The sequence below is a fragment of the Lampris incognitus genome, chromosome 3 (assembly GCF_029633865.1).
Source record: "Lampris incognitus isolate fLamInc1 chromosome 3, fLamInc1.hap2, whole genome shotgun sequence".
Classification (NCBI taxonomy): Eukaryota; Metazoa; Chordata; class Actinopteri; order Lampriformes; family Lampridae; genus Lampris; species Lampris incognitus.
This window is the reverse complement of record NC_079213.1, coordinates 2,397,804-2,419,441: the sequence shown is the minus strand read 5'-3', so window position 1 is coordinate 2,419,441 and position 21,638 is coordinate 2,397,804. Positions and strand designations below refer to the sequence as shown.

General features: G+C 46.0%; 1 protein-coding gene across 1 annotated transcript in view; it reads right to left on the bottom strand.

The window, feature by feature from the left end:
• Positions 1 to 21,638, bottom strand: part of ptprr (protein tyrosine phosphatase receptor type R) — a 59,870-nt gene that overhangs the window by 36,560 nt on the left and 1,672 nt on the right. Inside the window, 6 exon segments of the mRNA XM_056275726.1 lie at positions 1,717 to 1,838; positions 2,891 to 3,013; positions 9,677 to 9,784; positions 18,424 to 18,573; positions 20,559 to 20,626; positions 20,629 to 20,680. Coding sequence (XP_056131701.1) covers positions 1,717 to 1,838; positions 2,891 to 3,013; positions 9,677 to 9,784; positions 18,424 to 18,573; positions 20,559 to 20,626; positions 20,629 to 20,680 — 623 coding nt within the window.

Here is a 21,638-nt window from a genome sequence, read left to right as displayed (position 1 = left end):
GGACAGTTCTGTTAAAATAATAAAATACGCAGACGACACAACCATTGTAGGCCTCAACTCCAACAATGATGAAACCCAGTACCGCACCATAGTAGACCAAGCTGTCACTTGGTGTGCATACACCAACCTTCTGCTTAATACAGCCAAAACCCAAGAACTCATTATTGACTTCCAATGCATGCCGAATCCGAAAACACCCATACAAATGAATGGAGACCCCATCACCACCACCGACTCTTTTAAATTCCTTGGAACATACATCAGCACCAACATGAAATGGAAAATTAACACTGAACACATCATTGCAAAAGCTCAACAACCACTTGACTTTCTTAGGCAACTTAAAAGATACCGGATCAAACATCAACTGCTCGTTCTGTTTTACTCAGCCATTATCGAGTCCATCATAACATCTTCTATTGCAGTATTATAATATTACACTATTATAGTATTACAGTATTACAGTATGATGCGGTGGCATGGACAGTCAAACATGGAAAAAACTGCTGCCAATTGTCAACAAGGTATCCCAAATCATGAGCAACCCACTCCCCTTAGTTGAATCTCTACAGACTCACTGGACTGTAAAGCGAGCAAAGAAGATCACCTCCGACCCCTCACATCCTGCTCATCACCTCTTCCAGCTCCTTCCCTCAGGGAGGCGCTACAGGTCACTGTCCACTAAGACTAAACGCTTCACAAACCGTTTTTTTCCCCTAGCCATCAGGACTCTGAATTCCTCCCTATAGTCCCTCCTCACACACCACTGACATAAACACCACAATTCACCTGACTGTTGTGTGTAATATGTTTGTTTCTGCTGTTGTGTGACTGTATTGATCATGATAATATGTGGAGTGTCTGCTGTTGTCCATGGATGTATTGTGCTGCAGAGTTTAACATGCTGTACCGAAAACAAATTCCACAGGCCTTGGTTATGTGGCTAATAAACAATCTAAACAAAACATAAGTTGGATATGAAGGAAGAAACTCCAGGTTGACAGAGTCCATCTCTAACTGATGAAACCAAACCAAATTGTTAAACACTGTTACACAGCTTTGTCTGCTGGTAAAAAAGCTGGTAGTTTAAAACACATTTCAAGGGATGTCCAGGTAGCATAGCGGTCTATTCCGTTGCCTACCAACATGGGGTTCGCCGGTTCGAATCCCTGTGTTACCTCCAGCTTGGTCGGGCGTCCCTACAGACACAATTGGCTGTGTCTGTGGGTGGGAAGCCAGATGTGGGTATGTGTTAAAAGCGCTTTCTAAAATGCAACTTGATTGATTGATATGTTCTAGTCACTGCACTCATGCCTCCTCTGGTCGGTCGGGGTGCCTGTTCAGGGAGGAGGGGGAACTGGGGGGAATAGCGTGATCCTCCCACGCGCTACATCCCCCTGGTGAAACTCCTCACTGTCAGGTGAAAAGAAGCAGCTGGCGACTACACATGTAGCGGAGGAGACATGTGGTACTCTGTAGCCCTCCCCGGATCAGCAGAGGGGGTGGAGCAGAGACCGAGACGGCTCAGAGAATGGGGTAATTGGCCAGATACAATTGGGGAGAAAAAGGGGGGGAAATCCACACAACAAAAAAAAAACACACACATTTCAAACTAGATAAATAAATGGCAAACAGCAGAGATTTTCCAACAGGACTCATCCCGTTGTCAGTGAACCGAGCGTCAGGCTCCATTTCCTGGTCTGTGTCTTCAGTTACCTTGACAGCGAGGTGGTGGGAGGAGCTGGCCGACGGCAGGCTAGGATTGGCTGCTGTTGGGGAATAGGTGTGGCTCTGGTCGGTGGGAGCTCAGCCTGGACCATGCTTCTGGAGACTGCGACCTGAAAACACAATAAAATCATTGCGTTGATGTTGTGTCACAAGACTTTTCTGACGTCTTTTTGGAAAAAAGACGAATCATTCAAATTATAATCGTTAGAACTGCACTGATTCTTTATTTGATACCTGGTTTTTGTTGGGGGGGGGGGGGTTCCCACTTTTTCTCCCCAATTGTACCTGGCCAATTACCCCACTCTTCCGAGCCATCCCGGTCTCTGCTCCACCCCCTCTGCTGATCCGGGGAGGGCTGCAGATTACCACATGCCTCCTCCCATACATGTGGAGTCACCAGCTGCTTCTTTTCACCTGACAATGAGGAGTTTCACCAGGAGGACATAGCGAGTGGGAGGGTCACACTATTCCCCCCGGTTCCCCCTCCCCCTGAACAGGTGCCCCGACCAACCAGAGGAGGCACTAGTGCAGCGACCAGGACACATACTCACATCCGGCTTCCCACCCACAGACATGGCCAATTGTGTCTGTAGGGACGCCCGACCAAGCCGGAGGTAACAGGGATTTGAACCGGCGATCCCCATGTTGGTAGGCAATGGAATAGACCACTACGCCACCCGGATGCCACTTATTTGTTACCTTTAAGGGTCACATTGGGTTACAATCTATCCCAGGATGCAATGGATGAAAGATAAGAAGACACCAGGCCACACACACACACAGGTGGTAAACAGCTGTTTACTCCTGATGAAATATGAACACACAACCTGATGAAATATGAACACACAACCTGATGAAATATGAACACACAACCTGAACAAATATGAACACACAACAGTGTCTGGTGTCTCCTTCGTTTTCTGAACAGCCTCGTCTTTTCACCAGACACTTCAATGAAGGCACGACATTTCCAACTCCATCAAAACATTTGTGCAGCCCTAAATTTACCTCAGAAGGGTGGAGTCAGCCATCGTCCACCATGTCACACCAACAACACCACACCATCCACACTCACTCACAACAAATCCTCATACTGTGGCTGTTACGTCTGACATGAGAGGATCAGACGGGTGTACCACGTGATGCAGGAGCACACACTCACCCTGGTGCCCTTTAACCTCCGGGCAGAGTCAAGGGAGGCAGCCGGGACCAGGTGGAGGTCAAGCGGCCGGGCTTTGAGCTGTCTATCAGAAAGCTGGACCTTCTCCTTAAGGCGGTACAGAACCTGCATGAGAGAGAGAAGAGAAGGATAAACTGGGACACAACGAAACAAGACCAACAAATGAAATGCTGTGGACATTCTGCATGAAGTAACGTCTCCAAGATGGAGACAGAGAGTCCACCTATCACAGCTTCCCCCTCCCTTCTGGCGAGGACTACAAGAGGGCGGATGTGAATGCAGACCATCTACAGTGGTGCTTGAAAGTTTGTGAACCCTTTAGAATGGTCTATATTTCTGCATAAATAAGACCTAAAACATCACCAGATTTTCATACAAGTCCTAAAAGTGGATAAAGAGAACTCAATTAAATAAATGAGATGAAAATATTATACTTGGTCATTTATTTATTGAGGAAAATGGTCCAATATTACATATCTGTGAGTGGTTAAAGTATGTGAACCTCTAGGATTAGGAAATTAGAGTCAGGTGTTTTCAATCAATGGGATGACAATCAGGTGTGAGTGGGCGCCCTGTTTTATTTAAAGAACAGGGATCTGTGGAAGTCTGATCTTCACAACACATGTTTGTGGAAGTGTATCAGGGCAAGAACAAAGGAGATTTCTGAGGACCTCAGAAAAAGCATTGTTGATGCTCATCAGGTTGGAAAAGGTTACAAAACCATCTGTAAAGAGTTTGGACTCCACCAATCCACAGTCAGACAGGTTGTGTACAAATGGAGGAAATTCAAGACCATTGTTACCCTCCCCAGGAGTGGTCGACCATCAAAGATCACTCCAACAGCAAGGCGTGTAACAGTCGGCCAGGTCACAAAGGAACCCAGGGTAACTTCTAAGCAACTAAAGGCCTCTTTCACATTGGCTAATGTTCATGAGTCCACCACCAGAAGAACACTGAACAACAATGGTGTGCATGGCAGGGTTGCAAGGAGAAAGCCACTGCTCTCCAAAAAGAACATTGCTGCCCGTCTGCAGTTTGCTAAAGATCATGTGGACAAGCCAGGCTATCGGGGGAAAAAATTGTGGACAGATGAGACCAAAACAGAACTTTTTGGTTAAAATGAGAAGCGTTATGTTTGGAGAAAGGAAAACACTGCATTCCAGCATGAGAACTTTATCCCATCTGTGAGACATTGTGGTGGTAGTATCATGGTTTGGGCCCGTTTTGCTGCATCTGGGCCAGGACGGCTTGCTGTCATTGATGGAACAATGAATTCTGAATTATACCAGTGAATTCTTAAGGAAAATGTCAGGACATCTGTCCATGAAATGAATCTCAAGAGAACGTGGGTCATGCAGCAAGACAACAACCCTAAGCACACAAGTCGTTCTACCAAAGAATGGTTAAAGAAGAATAACATTAATGTTTTGGAATGGCCAAGTCAAAGTCCTGACCTTAATCCAATCGAAATGTTGTGGAAGGACCTGAAGCGAGCAGTTCATGTGAGGAAACCCACCAACATCCCACAGTTAAGGCTGTTCTGTATGGAGGAATGGGCTAAAATTCCTCCAAGCTGATGTGCAGGACTGATCAACAGTTACTAGAAACGCTTAGCTGCAGTTATTGCTGAACAAGGGGGGGGGGGTGTCACACTAGATACTGAAAGCAAAGGTTCACATACTTTTACCACTCACAGATGTGTAATATTGGATCATTTTCCTCAATAAATAAATGATCAAGTATATAATTTTTGTCATATTTGTTTAATTGGGTTCTCTTTACCTACTTTTAGGACTTGTGTGAAAATCTGATTATTTTTAGGTCAATCCAAGATGGCAGTGCGCTGGACGCAGCGGCTACTGCGGCTCCCTGTTCAGTGTTGTGTTGTGTTTGTTATTTATATGTTAGTTTTCAGTTTATTTACTAGTGTAGGTCATGCACTCTTCTACAGCTGTCAGGAACTTTTAAACCTCAGAACGGATTAGTCACTTCCCTCCACCATCACGGACAATTCCCCCATCCATATTATCCGCTCGCTGGTCTCGCAGTGGAAACGCTGCCCCCGTCGGCAATGTAAACAGAAGAGGGGGAAACGAGGCAGGCTACATGCTAAGCTAAGTAGCGTTCCCAATCTAACCTCTCACTGTCCCAATCCATAGTCCCGACATGCTTTAAGACCATCTCTATCATTCCTGTCCCCAGGAAACCAACATCCACATGTCTGAATGACTACCGACCCATAGCACTCATCCCCATTGCCATAAAGTGCTTTGAGAGACTGGTTCTGGCTCACATCAAAAACATTATCCCCCCCCACATTCGACCCACATCAGTTCGCCTACCGTCCCAAAAGGTCTACTGAGGATGCCATTGCCACTGCCCTGCACGTTGCTCTGACCCACCTTGAACTTAACACATACATCCGGATGCTGTTTATAGATTATAGCTCTGCCTTCAACACTATCATCCCCGCCAAACTAACCACCAAACTCCTCTCCCTTGGCCTCAACCCCTCCCTCTGTAACTGGATCATGGACTTCCCGACCAACAGACCTCAGTCTGTTAGGTTAGGTGACCACACCTTCTCCACCCTGACCCTCAGCACAGGTGCCCCTCAAGGCTGTGTTCTGAGCCCCCTCCTCCTCTTCTCCCTCTTTAACCACGACTGCCTGCCAACTCACCCTTCAAATGTTATAGTTAAGTTTGCAGATGACACCACAGTCATTGGCCGTATCACCAATAATGACGAGATGGCCTACAGGGACGAGATTCAGCACCTCACATCATGGTGTACTACCAACAATCTTGTCCTTAATGTGCAGAAGACAAAGGAGCTGATTGTGGAATTCAGGAGGTCTAGAAGCTGCAGCCACTCCCCCATACACATCAATGGGGTGGAAGTGGAGCGTGTTTCCAGCTTTAAATTCCTTGGAGTCCACATCAGCGAGGACCTTTCCTGGACATTAAACACCCAGGCCCTTGTGAAAAAGGCCCAACAATGCCTGCATTTCCTGAGGAGGCTGAGGAGCGCCCATCTATCCCCCAAAACTCTCACCAACTTCTACCACTGCACCATAGAGAGCATCCTGACCATCTGCATCTCAGTGTGGTACGACAGCTGCACCTCAGCAGACCAGAAAGCTCTGCAGCAGGTCGTCAAGGTGGCCCAGCATGTCACCGGTACCCAGCTCCCAGCCATAAAAGACATTTATCACAAACGCTGCCTTCGAAGGGGTCTCAGCATCAGCAGAGATCCCACCCACCCCAACCATGGACTGTTCTCCCCCCTGCGCTCTGGGAGGCGCTACAGGAGCCTCAGAGCCCGCACTACCAGGTTCAAAAACAGCTTCTTTCCACAAGCTGTTGCCCACCTGAACCTGGCTACCCACTGAATGTCTGTAGATATTTTAAAATATTTTATACTCTTGCTCTTTTTTTAACTTATTTTTAGCTTTTGGTCTTCATGTGTGTATATCTTGTACTGTGTTTGCTGCGTTTGTCTGTGTCTGTCTTGCACTGTTTGGTGAAGCCACAGCCCTCATTTCATTTTTAACATGTGCCTGCACATTGTTTTTAATGACAATAAACTGAGTTGAATTGAATTGTATTCATGCAGAAATATAGAAAATTCTAAAGGGTTCACAAACTTTCAAGCACCACTGTATGTAAAGAGGGAATGACCATCCGTAAACTGAGGGGGGCCTAAGAGCACATATTTCCCCATCTAACAATGCTGCGATTGCAAATGTAACACTTACCAAGGGCCAAATGTAGCACAGGAATGAATATGCACAATTTCTACACTATAAAATCAATCAAAGTAAATCTCAGTGTAAAGGATGCATCTATTGGCAATGGTATCGTTAGGTACGCTCAAGGATAGAATAAACAAGGACAAGGTTTTAGAAAAGCAGCATAACAATTAACATTTATTGAAAAACCTATACTGGTAAGTATTAGTATCAAGTGTACTTGTATAGAAATAAAATAAAGTGCCCAATAAAAGGAAAAATAAAAATAAAGTTTGTCAGTGTTCAGTCAGTGTCCATCTACCTGGGTAGTGTGACTTTGTTTTGCAAAGATCTTATCTGAGTAGAAGAGACTCCTTTCCCTGGACACACGATGGCGCAAAAGCTGGAAAGTCACACCCTCCATATGCTGGCCTGCACCCTGCTCCACGACGCTCACTGGTTTGGGCTCTGGCTGCCATTTTGTTTCACAATCCACTTTTGCAATGGGTATTTAAAAAAAACAAAAAACAAAAAACAACCTGCATACAGCAGTTGTTTATTTAAACTAACATCTTGTTTTTTTTATTAAAACCTGTATCGCTACAATGTACAGTATAATATGTTTCTCTGCCTAAAGGAACATGAATTCAGTGATGCAATAACACCACACAAAGCTTTGTAGATGAATTAACTCAATTACAATAACACAATGCACACAACTGTGCAAAATAGCTCTGATAACGACTCCTAGAGGATAAATATCTGAGTCTCATCAGCAGCCAGGCAGACTAGCTTGGTCTAGTCAGACTAGCTTGGTCTAGTCAGACTAGTTTGGTCTGGTCAGAAAGGCAGAACTGAGGAAGCCTCTTGGATGAGAGGCGAAACGTCTTCACGGATATAGACCAAGTCCAGTTGCACTTGATTCACCTCCTTTGGAGAACCAGGACGACCTGGATGAATGAGAACATTCACAGACAACTGTGTGGATGGTTTTTTTTATATGATTATTATTATTATTATTACTACTTCAATGATCCTTGTGGGGAAATTCTTCCTCTGCGTTTAGCCCATGCTAGCTGTGTAGCTAGGAGCAGTGGGCAGCAGCTGCCGTGCAGCGCCCGGGGCCCAGCTCCATGCCTCGGTCAGGGGCACAGACTGGAGTATTAACCCTAACAAGCAGGCCTTTCTGGTGGCAGAGGAAACCGGAGCACCCGCGGGAAACCCACGCAGACACGTGGAGGACATGCAAACTCCACACGGAAAGGACCTGGGATGACCCCGCCCCGCCCCGCCCCGCCAAGGTCGGACAACCCAGGGTTCAAAACCAGGACCTTGTTGCTGTGAGGCGACAGCGCCAACCGCTGCCCCGCCCCGCCGGGCCACTTAACTCGGAGCACTTCAGCATCTAGCTTGTGGCTTTCAACACAACACAGCAACACTAGCTAGTACTGGAGCGACATCTGGGGGGGGGGGGCAGCCGGGAACCGAACCCGGGTCTCCCGCACCACGGGCCACTAACCAGTCGACCAAAAAAGGGTCCGACCAAGGCCTGGCGGCTAGCGAGTGTACACACCCGTGAACGTTACACTATATTTTCAAGAATAAATCGTCAAATCAAACCTTAAAGGCAACACACACCTTCCGTCCGTCTCCGCTTGTGGTTTGAGAGCCTCTTAACATACTTAACGGAGACGCCGCCGCTGCCGCTGCCGCCGCTGCTGCACACCACCCCGCCATAAATACGCCCCGGAGGGGGAGCAGCTAGCATGCTAAACTAAGCTAAGCTACTAGCGACGCGGCTCAGCGTTAACCTCACCGCAGCTTCGCTCGGTGAGACACAAAGGAAGAGATGACGCTCACCGGTCTGCCTCTGGTTCTGGAGCAGGAGTCTCCTTAGTGTAAAATCCAAAACCCAGTACTTACTCAGGACCTCCAGAGAACGTTATAAGCCTAATAACCACGTCACCACGGGGACCCCTGCTCCGCTCGTCCGCATAAATCGAAGGGGGAACGAGCGGTTCTCGCGAGTATGCTGCCCTCTGCTGGTAACAACGGGGAACTACGTTGGAGTGAACGCCATGTAGTTACACACGCTCTGTGTCGTTCAGATCACGGGGGGTTACACAAACATCCCCCAGTCCTCCGTGAATAGTACACATGGCCACTGTAACCCTAGCTACTGGTCACACCCATACCTGCGTATGAAACTGGCCGATCTGTCGTTATGCCACAGTATTGTTTTAAGGGTGGGGACACCTGCAGTCACTGTGTTGTTTATAAGGGTGGGGGTACCTGCAGTCACTGTGTTGTTTATAAGGGTGGGGGTACCTGCAGTCACTGTGTTGTTTATAAGGGTGGGGACACCTGCAGTCACTGTTTTGTTTATAAGGGTGGGGTACCTGCAGTCACTGTATTGTTTATAAGGGTGGGGACACCTGCAGCCACCGTATTGTTTATAAGGGTGGGGTACCTGCAGTCACTGTATTGTTTATAAGGGTGGGGTACCTGCAGCCACTGTATTGTTTATAAGGGTGGGGTACCTGCAGTCACTGTATTGTTTATAAGGGTGGGGACACCTGCAGCCACTGTGTTGTTTATAAGGGTGGGGACACCTGCAGTCACTGTGTTGTTTATAAGGGTGGGGACACCTGTGAAGACTTAGATGATGATGAAACGTGTCTGTCTATAAACGTTGTGTCCAGATGAAGTGATTCAACCTTGTTTGTTTTTTTAGGGAGTTAGGATGTTGTGTTGCTGTAGAGCTCCCTGAGGCAAATTGGTGATAACGGGCTATACAAATAAAATTGACTTGATGCGACTTACTAGTGGAGAGGGGCTCCGTCTTGTGGAGAACAGCTGTACTGCAAGTTTAACGCTTCACAGACACCACGGGACACTGACCAGCTCGTCATGTTTTTATGAACATGTGTGTTTACGTATGTAGAGCTTAGAACACGAGGCTTTGTGTGTGTGTGTGTGTGTGTGTGTGTGTGTGTGTGTGTGTGTGTGTGTGTGTGTGTGTGTGTGTGTGTGTTACCATCAAGCAGGTGATGATGATGATGAAGATGGTGAGGGAGAGGACCACGGCATACAGCCCTTGTCTTCTCCACACATGGTCTGTCTGTTCGCCCTGAAGAACATTCTTCTATGAGAAAACATGAAAAATCAGAGAGACAAAGAGAGAGAGACACACACACACACACACACACACACACACACACACACACACACACACACACACACACACACAGAGCGAGACAGAGAGAGAGCGACAGACAGAGACAGAGAATGAGAGAGAGAGGGAGAGAGGGAGAGAGACAGCAACAGAGAGGGAGAGAGGGGGGAGAGACAGCACAGCGAGGGAGAGAAAGAGGGAGAGAGAGAGAGAGAGAGAGAGAGAGAGAGAGAGAGAGAGAGAGAGAGAGAGAGAGAGAGAGAGAGAGAGAGAGAGAGAGAGAGAGAGACACACACAAACACACACACACACACACACACACACACACACACACACACAGAGAGCGAGACAGAGAGAGAGCGACAGACAGAGAATGAGAGAGAGAGTGAGAGAGGGAGAGAGACACAACAGAGAGGGAGAGAGACAGCAACAGAGAGGGGGAGAGAAAGAGAGAGAGAGCAACAGAGAGGGAGAGAGGGGGGAGAGAGAGAGAGACAGCGACAGAGAGGGAGAGCGAGAGAGGGAGACAGAGAGAGAGAGAAAATATTCAAATATTCAAATGTATAATTGAACCAATGTTACTACATGGTAGTGAAGTGTGGGGTCCTCTTGTAAATCAAGACTTTGAAAAATGGGACAAACACCCAATGGAAACCCTGCACACTGAGATTTGAACAGCATTCTCAGAGTACACAGGAACACGCCCAACAATGGATGCCGAGCAGAACTGGGCCAGTTTCCCCTGTTAATAATGATGCACAAAAGAGCAATCACATTCTGCCAACACCTAACAGCAAGTGACCCCAACTCCTACCATCACCAAGCTCTCAGTCACCAAGAGGAGAACAAAGAGAGGAGCCCCCTCAGCCAGCTGGTCCTGAGGCTCAGCTCAGCCAACAGCACAAGTCATCAGGACAGTCCTCATACAATCTGGACCAACCACATTATAGCTAAAGAACCAGAACATTACATTAACCACTGGACATCTATCACAAAAACCCAAAGCAAACTTCAGTGTTATGTGGCTCTAAACAGACGGTACACGATGGCAGACTACTGACCACCCTGACCGATCAGAAACTGAGAAAGACACGGACTATGTACAGACTCAGTGATCAGAGCTTGGCCACAGAGACTGGCTGACACAGGCAGACCTGCTGCCTAGAGAAGACAGACCTTCTGCCCAGAGAAGACATACCTGCTGCCCAGAGAAGACAGACCTGCTGCCTAGAGAAGACAGAGCTGCTGCCCAGAGAAGACAGAGCTGCTGCCCAGAGAAGACATACCTGCTGCCCAGAGAAGACAGACCTGCTGCCTAGAGAAGACAGAGCTGCTGCCTAGAGAAGACAGGCTGTGTCAGCTCTGTCCAGAGAGACAGGTGGAGACAGAGCAACACTTCCTGCTACAATGTAGCACATACGAAGACCAGACCAACATGACTTGGACACACTCTCTGACCAGACCGAAATGACTTGGACACATTCTCTGACCAGACCAAAATGACTTGGACACACTCTCTGACCAGACCAAAATTACTTGGACACACTCTCTGACCAGACCAAAATTACTTGGACACACTCTCTGACCAGACCAAAATCACTTGGACACACTCTCTGACCAGACCAAAATGACTTGGACACTGTCTGACCAGACCAAAATGATTTGGACACACTCTCTGACCAGACCGAAATGACTTGGACACATTCTCTGACCAGACCAAAATGACTTGGACACATTCTCTGACCAGACCAAAATGACTTGGACACACTCTCTGACCAGACCAAAATGACTTGGACACACTCTCTGACCAGACCAAAATGACTTGGACACACTCTCTGACCAGACCGAAATGACTTGGACACACTCTCTGACCAGACCAAAATGACTTGGACACACTCTCTGACCAGACCAAAATGACTTGGACACACTCTCTGACCAGACCAACATGACTTGGACACACTCTCTGACCAGACCAAAATTACTTGGACACACTCTCTGACCAGACCAAAATGACTTGGACACACTCTCTGACCAGACCCAAATCACTTGGACACACTCTCTGACCAGACCGAAATGACTTGGACACACTCTCTGACCAGACCGAAATGACTTGGACACACTCTCTGACCAGACCAAAATCACTTGGACACACTCTCTGACCAGACCAAAATGACCTGGACACACTCTCTCACCAGACCAAAATGCAACATGTGTCAGCTCATAGATGCAGCAGTGAGACATGTCAGGTCATGTGACAGCCTGAGAGACAAGCAGCACAACACATGACAGCTGTAGTCTCCTCACCACCCATGCTCCACCTTCTGATCTACTTCTGTTTCTCTGTTGTTATGGCTGTGTTATTGTTTTTTTATTGATCGTTACAATGTTGCGTTGATGTTCATTATTAGTGTTATTGTGTACTGTCCACACTGTATTTTGATGCTTTGGCAACATTGTTTTAAAACTTTCATGCCAATAAAGCCTTTTGAATTGAATTGAATGTAATTGAATTGAGAGAGTGCGACAGAGAGAGAGAGAGAGACAGACAGACAGACAGACAGAGAGAGGCAGAGAGAGACAAAGAGAGACAGACAGACAGACAGACAGACAGACAGACAGACAGACAGACAGAGAGAGGCAGAGAGAGACAAAGAGAGAGAGCGAGAGAGAGACAGAGAGAGACAGAGACAGACAGAGAGAGAGACAGACAGACAGAGAGAGAGAGAGGCAGAGAGAGACAAAGAGAGAGAGAGACAGACAGACAGACAGACAGACAGACAGACAGACAGACAGACAGACAGACAGAGAGACAGAGAGAGACAAAGAGAGAGAGCGAGAGAGAGACAGAGAGAGAGACAGAGAAGAGAGACAGGTAGAACAGTAATCTGGGGAAGGTCTTCTGTAGTATTATGAATGCCAGACTTCTGAACTTCCTTACCAAGCACAATGTCTTGAGCAAAAGCCAAACTGGATTTATACCAAAACACCGCACAACTGATCATAGTTACACCCTACATACCCTAATTGATAAACATATAACACAAAATAAAACAAAAACGTATGCCTGTTTCATTGACTTCCAAATAGCTTTTGATTCTATTTGGCATGCAGGACTGTTCTACAAACTTATGGAGAGTGGTGTAGGGGTAAATATATGATGTTATTATTAAATCAATGTATTCTGGTAATATGTGTGCAGCATAAAAAAGAACAGAATTCTTTACCCAAGGGCGAGGTGTCCATCATGGCTGTACCCTCAGCCCTGCACTCTTCAATATCTACTACATCAATGAACTGGCTGCTATACTAGAAAAGTCCTCTGTCCCCGGGGTAAGCCTCCACAACCAGGAGGTGAAATGCCTACTCTTTGCAGGTGACCTGGTTCTGCTGTCCCCCACAGCAGATGGCCTACAGCAGAGATTGGTTCTCTCTCGCTCTCTCTCTCGCTCTCTCTCTCTCGCTCTCTCTCTCGCTCTCTCTCGCTCTCTCTCTGACAAATGTCTCCTGAATGGAGAAACACCATTGTGATGATCATGGTTGTATGTTCTGTGTCTCTAGATGAGAGCTCACCAGCTGTCATTTCAGTTAGAAGCAAAGATCAAGATGGACTGACATGCAGATAGACAAGTAGAAAGAAAGACCAAGATGGACTGACATGCAGATAGATGAGTGGAAAGAAAGATCAAGATGGACTGACGTGCAGATAGACGAGTAGAAAGAAAGACCAAGATGGACTGACGTGCAGATAGACGAATAGAAAGAAAGACCAGAACAGGCTGACGTGCAGATAGACGAGTAGAAAGAAAGACCAAGACGGGCTGACATGCAGATAGACGAGTAGAAAGAAAGACCAAGATGGACTGACATGCAGATAGACGAGTAGAAAGAAAGACCAAGACGGGCTGACATGCAGATAGACGAGTAGAAAGAAAGACCAAGATGGACTGACATGCAGATAGACGAGTAGAAAGAAAGACCAAGACAGGCTGACATGCAGATAGACGAATAGAAAGAAACATCACGATGGACTGACATGCAGATAGATGAGTAGAAAGAAAGACCAACTCAGGCTGACATGCAGATAGACGAGTAGAAAGAAAGACCAACTCAGGCTGACATGCAGATAGATGAGTAGAAAGAAAGACCAACTCAGGCTGACATGCAGATAGACGAGTAGAAAGAAAGACCAACTCAGGCTGACATGCAGATGGACGAGTAGAAAGAAAGACCAAGACGGGCTGACATGCAGATAGACGAGTAGAAAGAAAGACCAAGATGGACTGACATGCAGATAGACGAGTAGAAAGAAAGACCAAGACGGGCTGACATGCAGATAGACGAGTAGAAAGAAAGACCAAGATGGACTGACGTGCAGATAGACGAGTAGAAAGAAAGACCAAGATGGACTGACGTGCAGATAGACGAGTAGAAAGAAAGACCAAGACGGGCTGACATGCAGATAGACGAGTAGAAAGAAAGATCAAGATGGACTGACGTGCAGATAGACGAGTAGAAAGAAAGACCAAGACGGGCTGACGTGCAGATAGACGAGTAGAAAGAAAGATCAAGATGGACTGACGTGCAGATAGACGAGTAGAAAGAAACACCAAGATGGACTGACGTGCAGATAGACGAGTAGAAAGAAAGACCAAGATGGACTGACGTGCAGATAGACGAGTAGAAAGAAAGACCAAGATGGACTGACGTGCAGATAGATGAATAGAAAGAAAGACCAGAACAGGCTGACGTGCAGATAGACAAGTAGAAAGAAAGACCAAGATGGACTGACATGCAGATAGACGAGTAGAAAGAAAGACCAAGATGGACTGACGTGCAGATAGACGAGTAGAAAGAAAGACCAAGATGGACTGACATGCAGATAGACGAGTAGAAAGAAAGACCAAGATGGACTGACGTGCAGATAGACGAATAGAATGAAAGACCAGAACAGGCTGACGTGCAGATAGACGAGTAGAAAGAAAGACCAAGACGGGCTGACATGCAGATAGACGAGTAGAAAGAAAGACCAAGACGGGCTGACATGCAGATAGACGAATAGAAAGAAACATCATGATAGACTGACATGAAGATAGACGAGTAGAAAGAAAGACCAAGACGGGCTGACATGCAGATAGACGAGTAGAAAGAAAGACCAAGACGGGCTGACATGCAGATAGACGAGTAGAAAGAAAGACCAAGATGGACTGACATGCAGATAGACGAGTAGAAAGAAAGACCAAGACGGGCTGACATGCAGATAGACGAGTAGAAAGAAAGACCAAGATGGACTGACATGCAGATAGACGAGTAGAAAGAAAGACCAAGACAGGCTGACATGCAGATAGACGAATAGAAAGAAACATCACGATGGACTGACATGCAGATAGATGAGTAGAAAGAAAGACCAACTCAGGCTGACATGCAGATAGACGAGTAGAAAGAAAGACCAACTCAGGCTGACATGCAGATAGATGAGTAGAAAGAAAGACCAACTCAGGCTGACATGCAGATAGACGAGTAGAAAGAAAGACCAACTCAGGCTGACATGCAGATAGACGAGTAGAAAGAAAGACCAAGACGGGCTGACATGCAGATAGACGAGTAGAAAGAAAGACCAAGATGGACTGACATGCAGATAGACGAGTAGAAAGAAAGACCAAGACGGGCTGACATGCAGATAGACGAGTAGAAAGAAAGACCAAGATGGACTGACATGCAGATAGACGAGTAGAAAGAAAGACCAAGACGGGCTGACATGCAGATAGACGAGTAGAAAGAAAGACCAAGATGGACTGACATGCAGATAGACGAGTAGAAAGAAAGACCAAGACGGGCTGACGTGCAGATAGACGAGTAGAAAGAAAGACCAAGACGGGCTGACGTGCAGATAGACGAGTAGAAAGAAAGACCAAGACAGGCTGACGTGCAGATAGACGAGTAGAAAGAAAGACCAAGACGGGCTGACGTGCAGATAGACGAGTAGAAAGAAAGATCAAGATGGACTGACGTGCAGATAGACGAGTAGAAAGAAAGACCAAGATGGACTGACGTGCAGATAGACGAGTAGAAAGAAAGACCAAGATGGACTGACGTGCAGATAGACGAGTAGAAAGAAAGACCAAGATGGACTGACGTGCAGATAGATGAATAGAAAGAAAGACCAGAACAGGCTGACGTGCAGATAGACGAGTAGAAAGAAAGACCAAGACGGGCTGACATGCAGATAGACGAGTAGAAAGAAAGACCAAGACGGGCTGACATGCAGATAGACGAGTAGAAAGAAAGACCAAGACGGGCTGACATGCAGATAGACTAGTAGAAAGAAAGACCAAGACGGGCTGACATGCAGATAGACGAGTAGAAAGAAAGACCAAGATGGGCTGACATGCAGATAGACGAGTAGAAAGAAAGACCAAGACGGACTGACATGCAGATAGACGAGTAGAAAGAAAGACCAAGATGAACTGACATGCAGATAGACGAGTAGAAAGAAAGATCAAGATGGACTGACGTGCAGATAGACGAGTAGAAAGAAAGACCAAGACAGGCTGACGTGCAGATAGACGAGTAGAAAGAAAGACCAAGACGGGCTGACATGCAGATAGACGAGTAGAAAGAAAGATCAAGATGGACTGACGTGCAGATAGACGAGTAGAAAGAAAGACCAACTCAGGCTGACATGCAGATAGACGAGTAGAAAGAAAGACCAACTCAGGCTGACATGCAGATAGATGAGCAGAAAGAAAGACCAACTCAGGCTGACATGCAGATAGACGAGTAGAAAGAAAGACCAACTCAGGCTGACATGCAGATAGACGAGTAGAAAGAAAGACCAACTCAGGCTGACATGCAGATAGACGAGTAGAAAGAAAGACCAAGATGGACTGACATGCAGATAGACGAGTAGAAAGAAAGACCAAGACGGGCTGACATGCAGATAGACGAGTAGAAAGAAAGACCAAGACGGGCTGACGTGCAGATAGACGAGTAGAAAGAAAGACCAAGACGGGCTGACATGCAGATAGACGAGTAGAAAGAAAGACCAAGACGGGCTGACGTGCAGATAGACGAGTAGAAAGAAAGATCAAGATGGACTGACGTGCAGATAGACGAGTAGCAAGAAAGACCAAGATGGACTGACGTGCAGATAGACGAGTAGAAAGAAAGACCAAGATGGACTGACGTGCAGATAGATGAATAGAAAGAAAGACCAGAACAGGCTGACGTGCAGATAGACGAGTAGAAAGAAAGACCAAGACGGGCTGACATGCAGATAGACGAGTAGAAAGAAAGACCAAGACGGGCTGACATGCAGATAGACTAGTAGAAAGAAAGACCAAGACGGGCTGACATGCAGATAGACGAGTAGAAAGAAAGACCAAGACGGGCTGACATGCAGATAGACGAGTAGAAAGAAAGACCAAGACGGACTGACATGCAGATAGACGAGTAGAAAGAAAGACCAAGATGAACTGACATGCAGATAGACGAGTAGAAAGAAAGACCAAGATGGACTGACGTGCAGATAGACGAGTAGAAAGAAAGACCAAGATGGACTGACATGCAGATAGACGAGTAGAAAGAAAGACCAAGATGGACTGACGTGCAGATAGACGAATAGAATGAAAGACCAGAACAGGCTGACGTGCAGATAGACGAGTAGAAAGAAAGACCAAGACGGGCTGACATGCAGATAGACGAGTAGAAAGAAAGACCAAGACGGGCTAACATGCAGATAGACGAATAGAAAGAAACATCATGATAGACTGACATGAAGATAGATGAGTAGAAAGAAAGACCAAGACGGGCTGACATGCAGATAGACGAGTAGAAAGCAAGACCAAGACGGGCTGACGTGCAGATAGACGAGTAGAAAGAAAGACCAAGATGGGCTGACATGCAGATAGACGAGTAGAAAGAAAGACCAAGATGGACTGACATGCAGATAGACGAGTAGAAAGAAAGACCAAGACGGGCTGACATGCAGATAGACGAGTAGAAAGAAAGACCAACTCAGGCTGACGTGCAGATAGACGAGTAGAAAGAAAGATCAAGATGGACTGACATGCAGATAGACGAGTAGAAAGAAAGACCAAGATGGACTGACATGCAGATAGACGAGTAGAAAGAAAGATCAAGATGGACTGACATGCAGATAGATGAGTAGAAAGAAAGACCAAGATGGACTGACATGCAGATAGACGAGTAGAAAGAAAGACCAACTCAGGCTGACATGCAGATAGACGAGTAGAAAGAAAGACCAAGACCGACTGACATGCAGATAGACGAGTAGAAAGAAAGACCAACTCAGGCTGACATGCAGATAGATGAGTAGAAAGAAAGACCAAGATGGACTGACGTGCAGATAGACGAGTAGAAAGAAAGACCAAGATGGACTGACATGCAGATAGACGAGTAGAAAGAAAGACCAAGATGGACTGACATGCAGATAGACGAGTAGAAAGAAAGACCAAGACGGGCTGACATGCAGATAGATGAGTAGAAAGACAACAAGGTAGACAGACAGAAAGACTGGATAGGTATAGCGCTGGGCAGAAACGTGGACAGACAGGCAGAAGACAGAATAAGTCTTCTGTCTGTCTCCTCACCTCTGATGAGACCTCTGTGATGCCAAAGTGTCCCAAGTTGCGGTGAAGGACCTGGACATTCAGTGATTGGATGACCTCCTCAGCTGGACGGGGCTCCGTGTGCCCTGGCCTATCAGACACCACAAAGAGCTCAATGCCATTCTTCCTCTCCTGTGAGGGGTGGGGAAAGACATCAGTCCACCAGTAATCAATACTAAATCCATTTAAACCAAAACTTCCAAACATGACATGCTAACATTCTTTTTATGACAGAATCCCCAGATGTGACAGGTCGCTGGTGCTGTTTGTTCCCTGCTTATCCGTCTTTCTTTTTTTTTAAGTTTGAGCTCAGTTAGTTTTGATTTGATCATATTTTGGCTGTTATTTTTTCACATTTTGTCCCTTCCTGTTACCTCAACTTCTCTCTACTGTGTCCTAAGATCTCCCGATTTCTAGCGTTGACGGTTCTACCGGCAGCTACTAACCTGTCACCCCAGCTAACTAGCCTGCTAGCTAGTCGGTTTCTGCCTCTGGGCATGCTGGTTGTGGCCACTGGCTAATGACACGTACTTCTCATGCTCAACTGGCCTATCACTCCAGGATGCATCAATGTCTTAAAACACCAAGGACTTTTGTGTCGCTCTCACATTGCCCACTGAGAACGCTGATGCAAGCTTCTTTACTCGGAGCACTCCATCCCATCTCTGTGGTCCGTAGAGTGTGCCATCACACCTGCACAATGTCCTCACAACAAACAACACATGCACAATGACTGAGTGCCTTGGCCAAAGCCGCTCAGCCAATCAGCAAACTGCCCCATCTAAAACTCTTCAGTACCCGTTCACGAAACAATCAAAGTCTTATCCTCAGTGAGCTTGGTTTCTTCTGCCTTACTGAAACCTGAAAACAAACCTTAAATTGGCAAACCTGGAATATTTCTCTTTAAAGAAGTTTACACCTGTTGGAAATTCATACATGGATTAACCTCGGCTGGACGGTCATGTTATGCACAGACAGGAACAAGTGTTTTATTCATTCAGTCCTTCCCCCCATTTGAATCCCTTGCATTCAAACTGTCCTCTTGTCACTACCATCATTTATCGCCCTCCCAAGCCTAATCCTGCCTTTCCCTCTGACTTGTCAGAATTCCTAAAATAGCTCTGTGCTAAAACACCATCTAAATTTAAGTTCAGTTTAAGTTTTAAGATTAACCTCCAATGACTCCCGGTTAAACACTGGGTAAACTTCAAAATCCTACTCATCACCTACAAGGCTCTCATCAACCTAACTCCCCCATACCTCTGCGACCTCGTCCACCAGCATGCTCCATCCTGTTGCCTCAGGTCCGCTAATGCCAACCTCTTGCAAAGGCCCCAAAACCAAGCAGACCTGGTATGATGGGGCCTTTTCGATTGCCCCCCTCCCTGTGAAACACATCTGTGTATCTCCATTATGACCTGGAGGCATCTTCCGCCAGTTACACCGTTGAGGTCTTTGTTGGATCGTGCTTCATCTGGAACCTCCCCCTTGACCTATCCGCCTTGGGTGACCCTACTAGGAGCCAAGCTCTGGACAACATAGCTCTTGGGATTATTGGTACACGCAGCAAGCTTCTCCACCATGGCAAGGTGGCGATCCAGGAGAAGATGCCTACTATAACTGCCACCATCACACAACATCAGCTGAGATGGACTGGCCATGTCCACCACATGTCTGACTCTCGCCTGCTGGAACAAGTCCTTTACTCTCGGGTCGTGACAGGATGCCATGCCCCAGCAGGACAAAAGAAGTGATATAAAGACAACATCAAGGCCCACATCAAATGTTTGGCATCGAGCTTAACACTGGGAACAAGCAGCAGAAACAGGGAGGCCTGGAGACCGGCTGTCCGTCAGGGTGCTGGGTGCCTACAACCATGACCTCCACTGTGCTGCTGAAAACAAGCACAGACTCAGGAAGGAGCGAGCTATCAGAGAGGCCCAAACCACATCCTCAACCACTTCTTCACACCCTTGCCCACATTGCCCCAAAACATGTGGCTCCAGGCTCGGCTCTATGCCCCACCTGAAGACCCACAAGGACCTAGAAGGAGGACAGTCACACGCGACACCGAGTGAATGGTGATGATGATGATGGTGTGTGTGTGTGTATCTTACATTTAGTTGATTGATGTGTACGTGTCTGGCAGGAACCCCCAGTGCAGCAGCAACACCTTGCCGAAACAACGAAGAAGACTGTTGTTTAGTCTTCTCACATCCACAGCCAGATACTGAGGAGAGAGAGAGAGAGAGAGAGAGAGAGAGAGAGAGAGAGAGAGAGAAGAGAGAGAGAGAGAGAGAGAGAGAGAGAGAGAGAGAGAGAGAGAGAGAGTGGTACTGAGCGGGTGAGAGGGAGTTCGGGTCATTATAAAGTCACAACTCCATCATCAACTCGATATTTACTCCTTTAGCTGAACAACACAAAGTGATTCGCTTCAGGGTTTGAACATGAGAACACAGAGACCGAAACACTTCACCTGTTAACATGAATATAAACATGTTACCTTGGATATAAACTTTACATGTTAACTTGAATATAACCCTGTTAACTTGGATATAAACTTTACATTTCAACTTGAATATAAACTTTACATGTTAAATTGCATATAAACATGTTACCTTGGATATAACCCTGCTAACTTGCATATAAACATGTTAACTTGGATATAAACCTGTTAACATGAATATAAACATGTTAACTTGAATATAAACTTTACATGTTAGCATGAATATAAACATGTTAACTTGAATATAAACCTTTTAACATGAATATAAACCTGTTAACTTGGATATAAACTTTACATGTTAACATGAATATAAACATGTTAACTTGAATATAAGCTTTACACGTTAACATGAATATAAACCTGTTAACTTGGATATATACATGTTAACTTGAATATAAACTTTACATGTTAACATGAATATAAACCTGTTAACTTGGATATAAACATGTTAACTTGAATATAAACTTTACATGTTAACATGAATATAAACATGTTAACTTGGATATAAACATGTTAACTTGGATATAAACTTTACATGTTAACATGAATATAAACCTGTTAACTTGGATATAAACTTTACATGCTAGCATGAATATAAACATGTTAACTTGAATATAAACCTGTTAACATGAATATAAACCTGTTAACTTGGATATAAACTTTACATGTTGACATGAATATAAACCTGTTA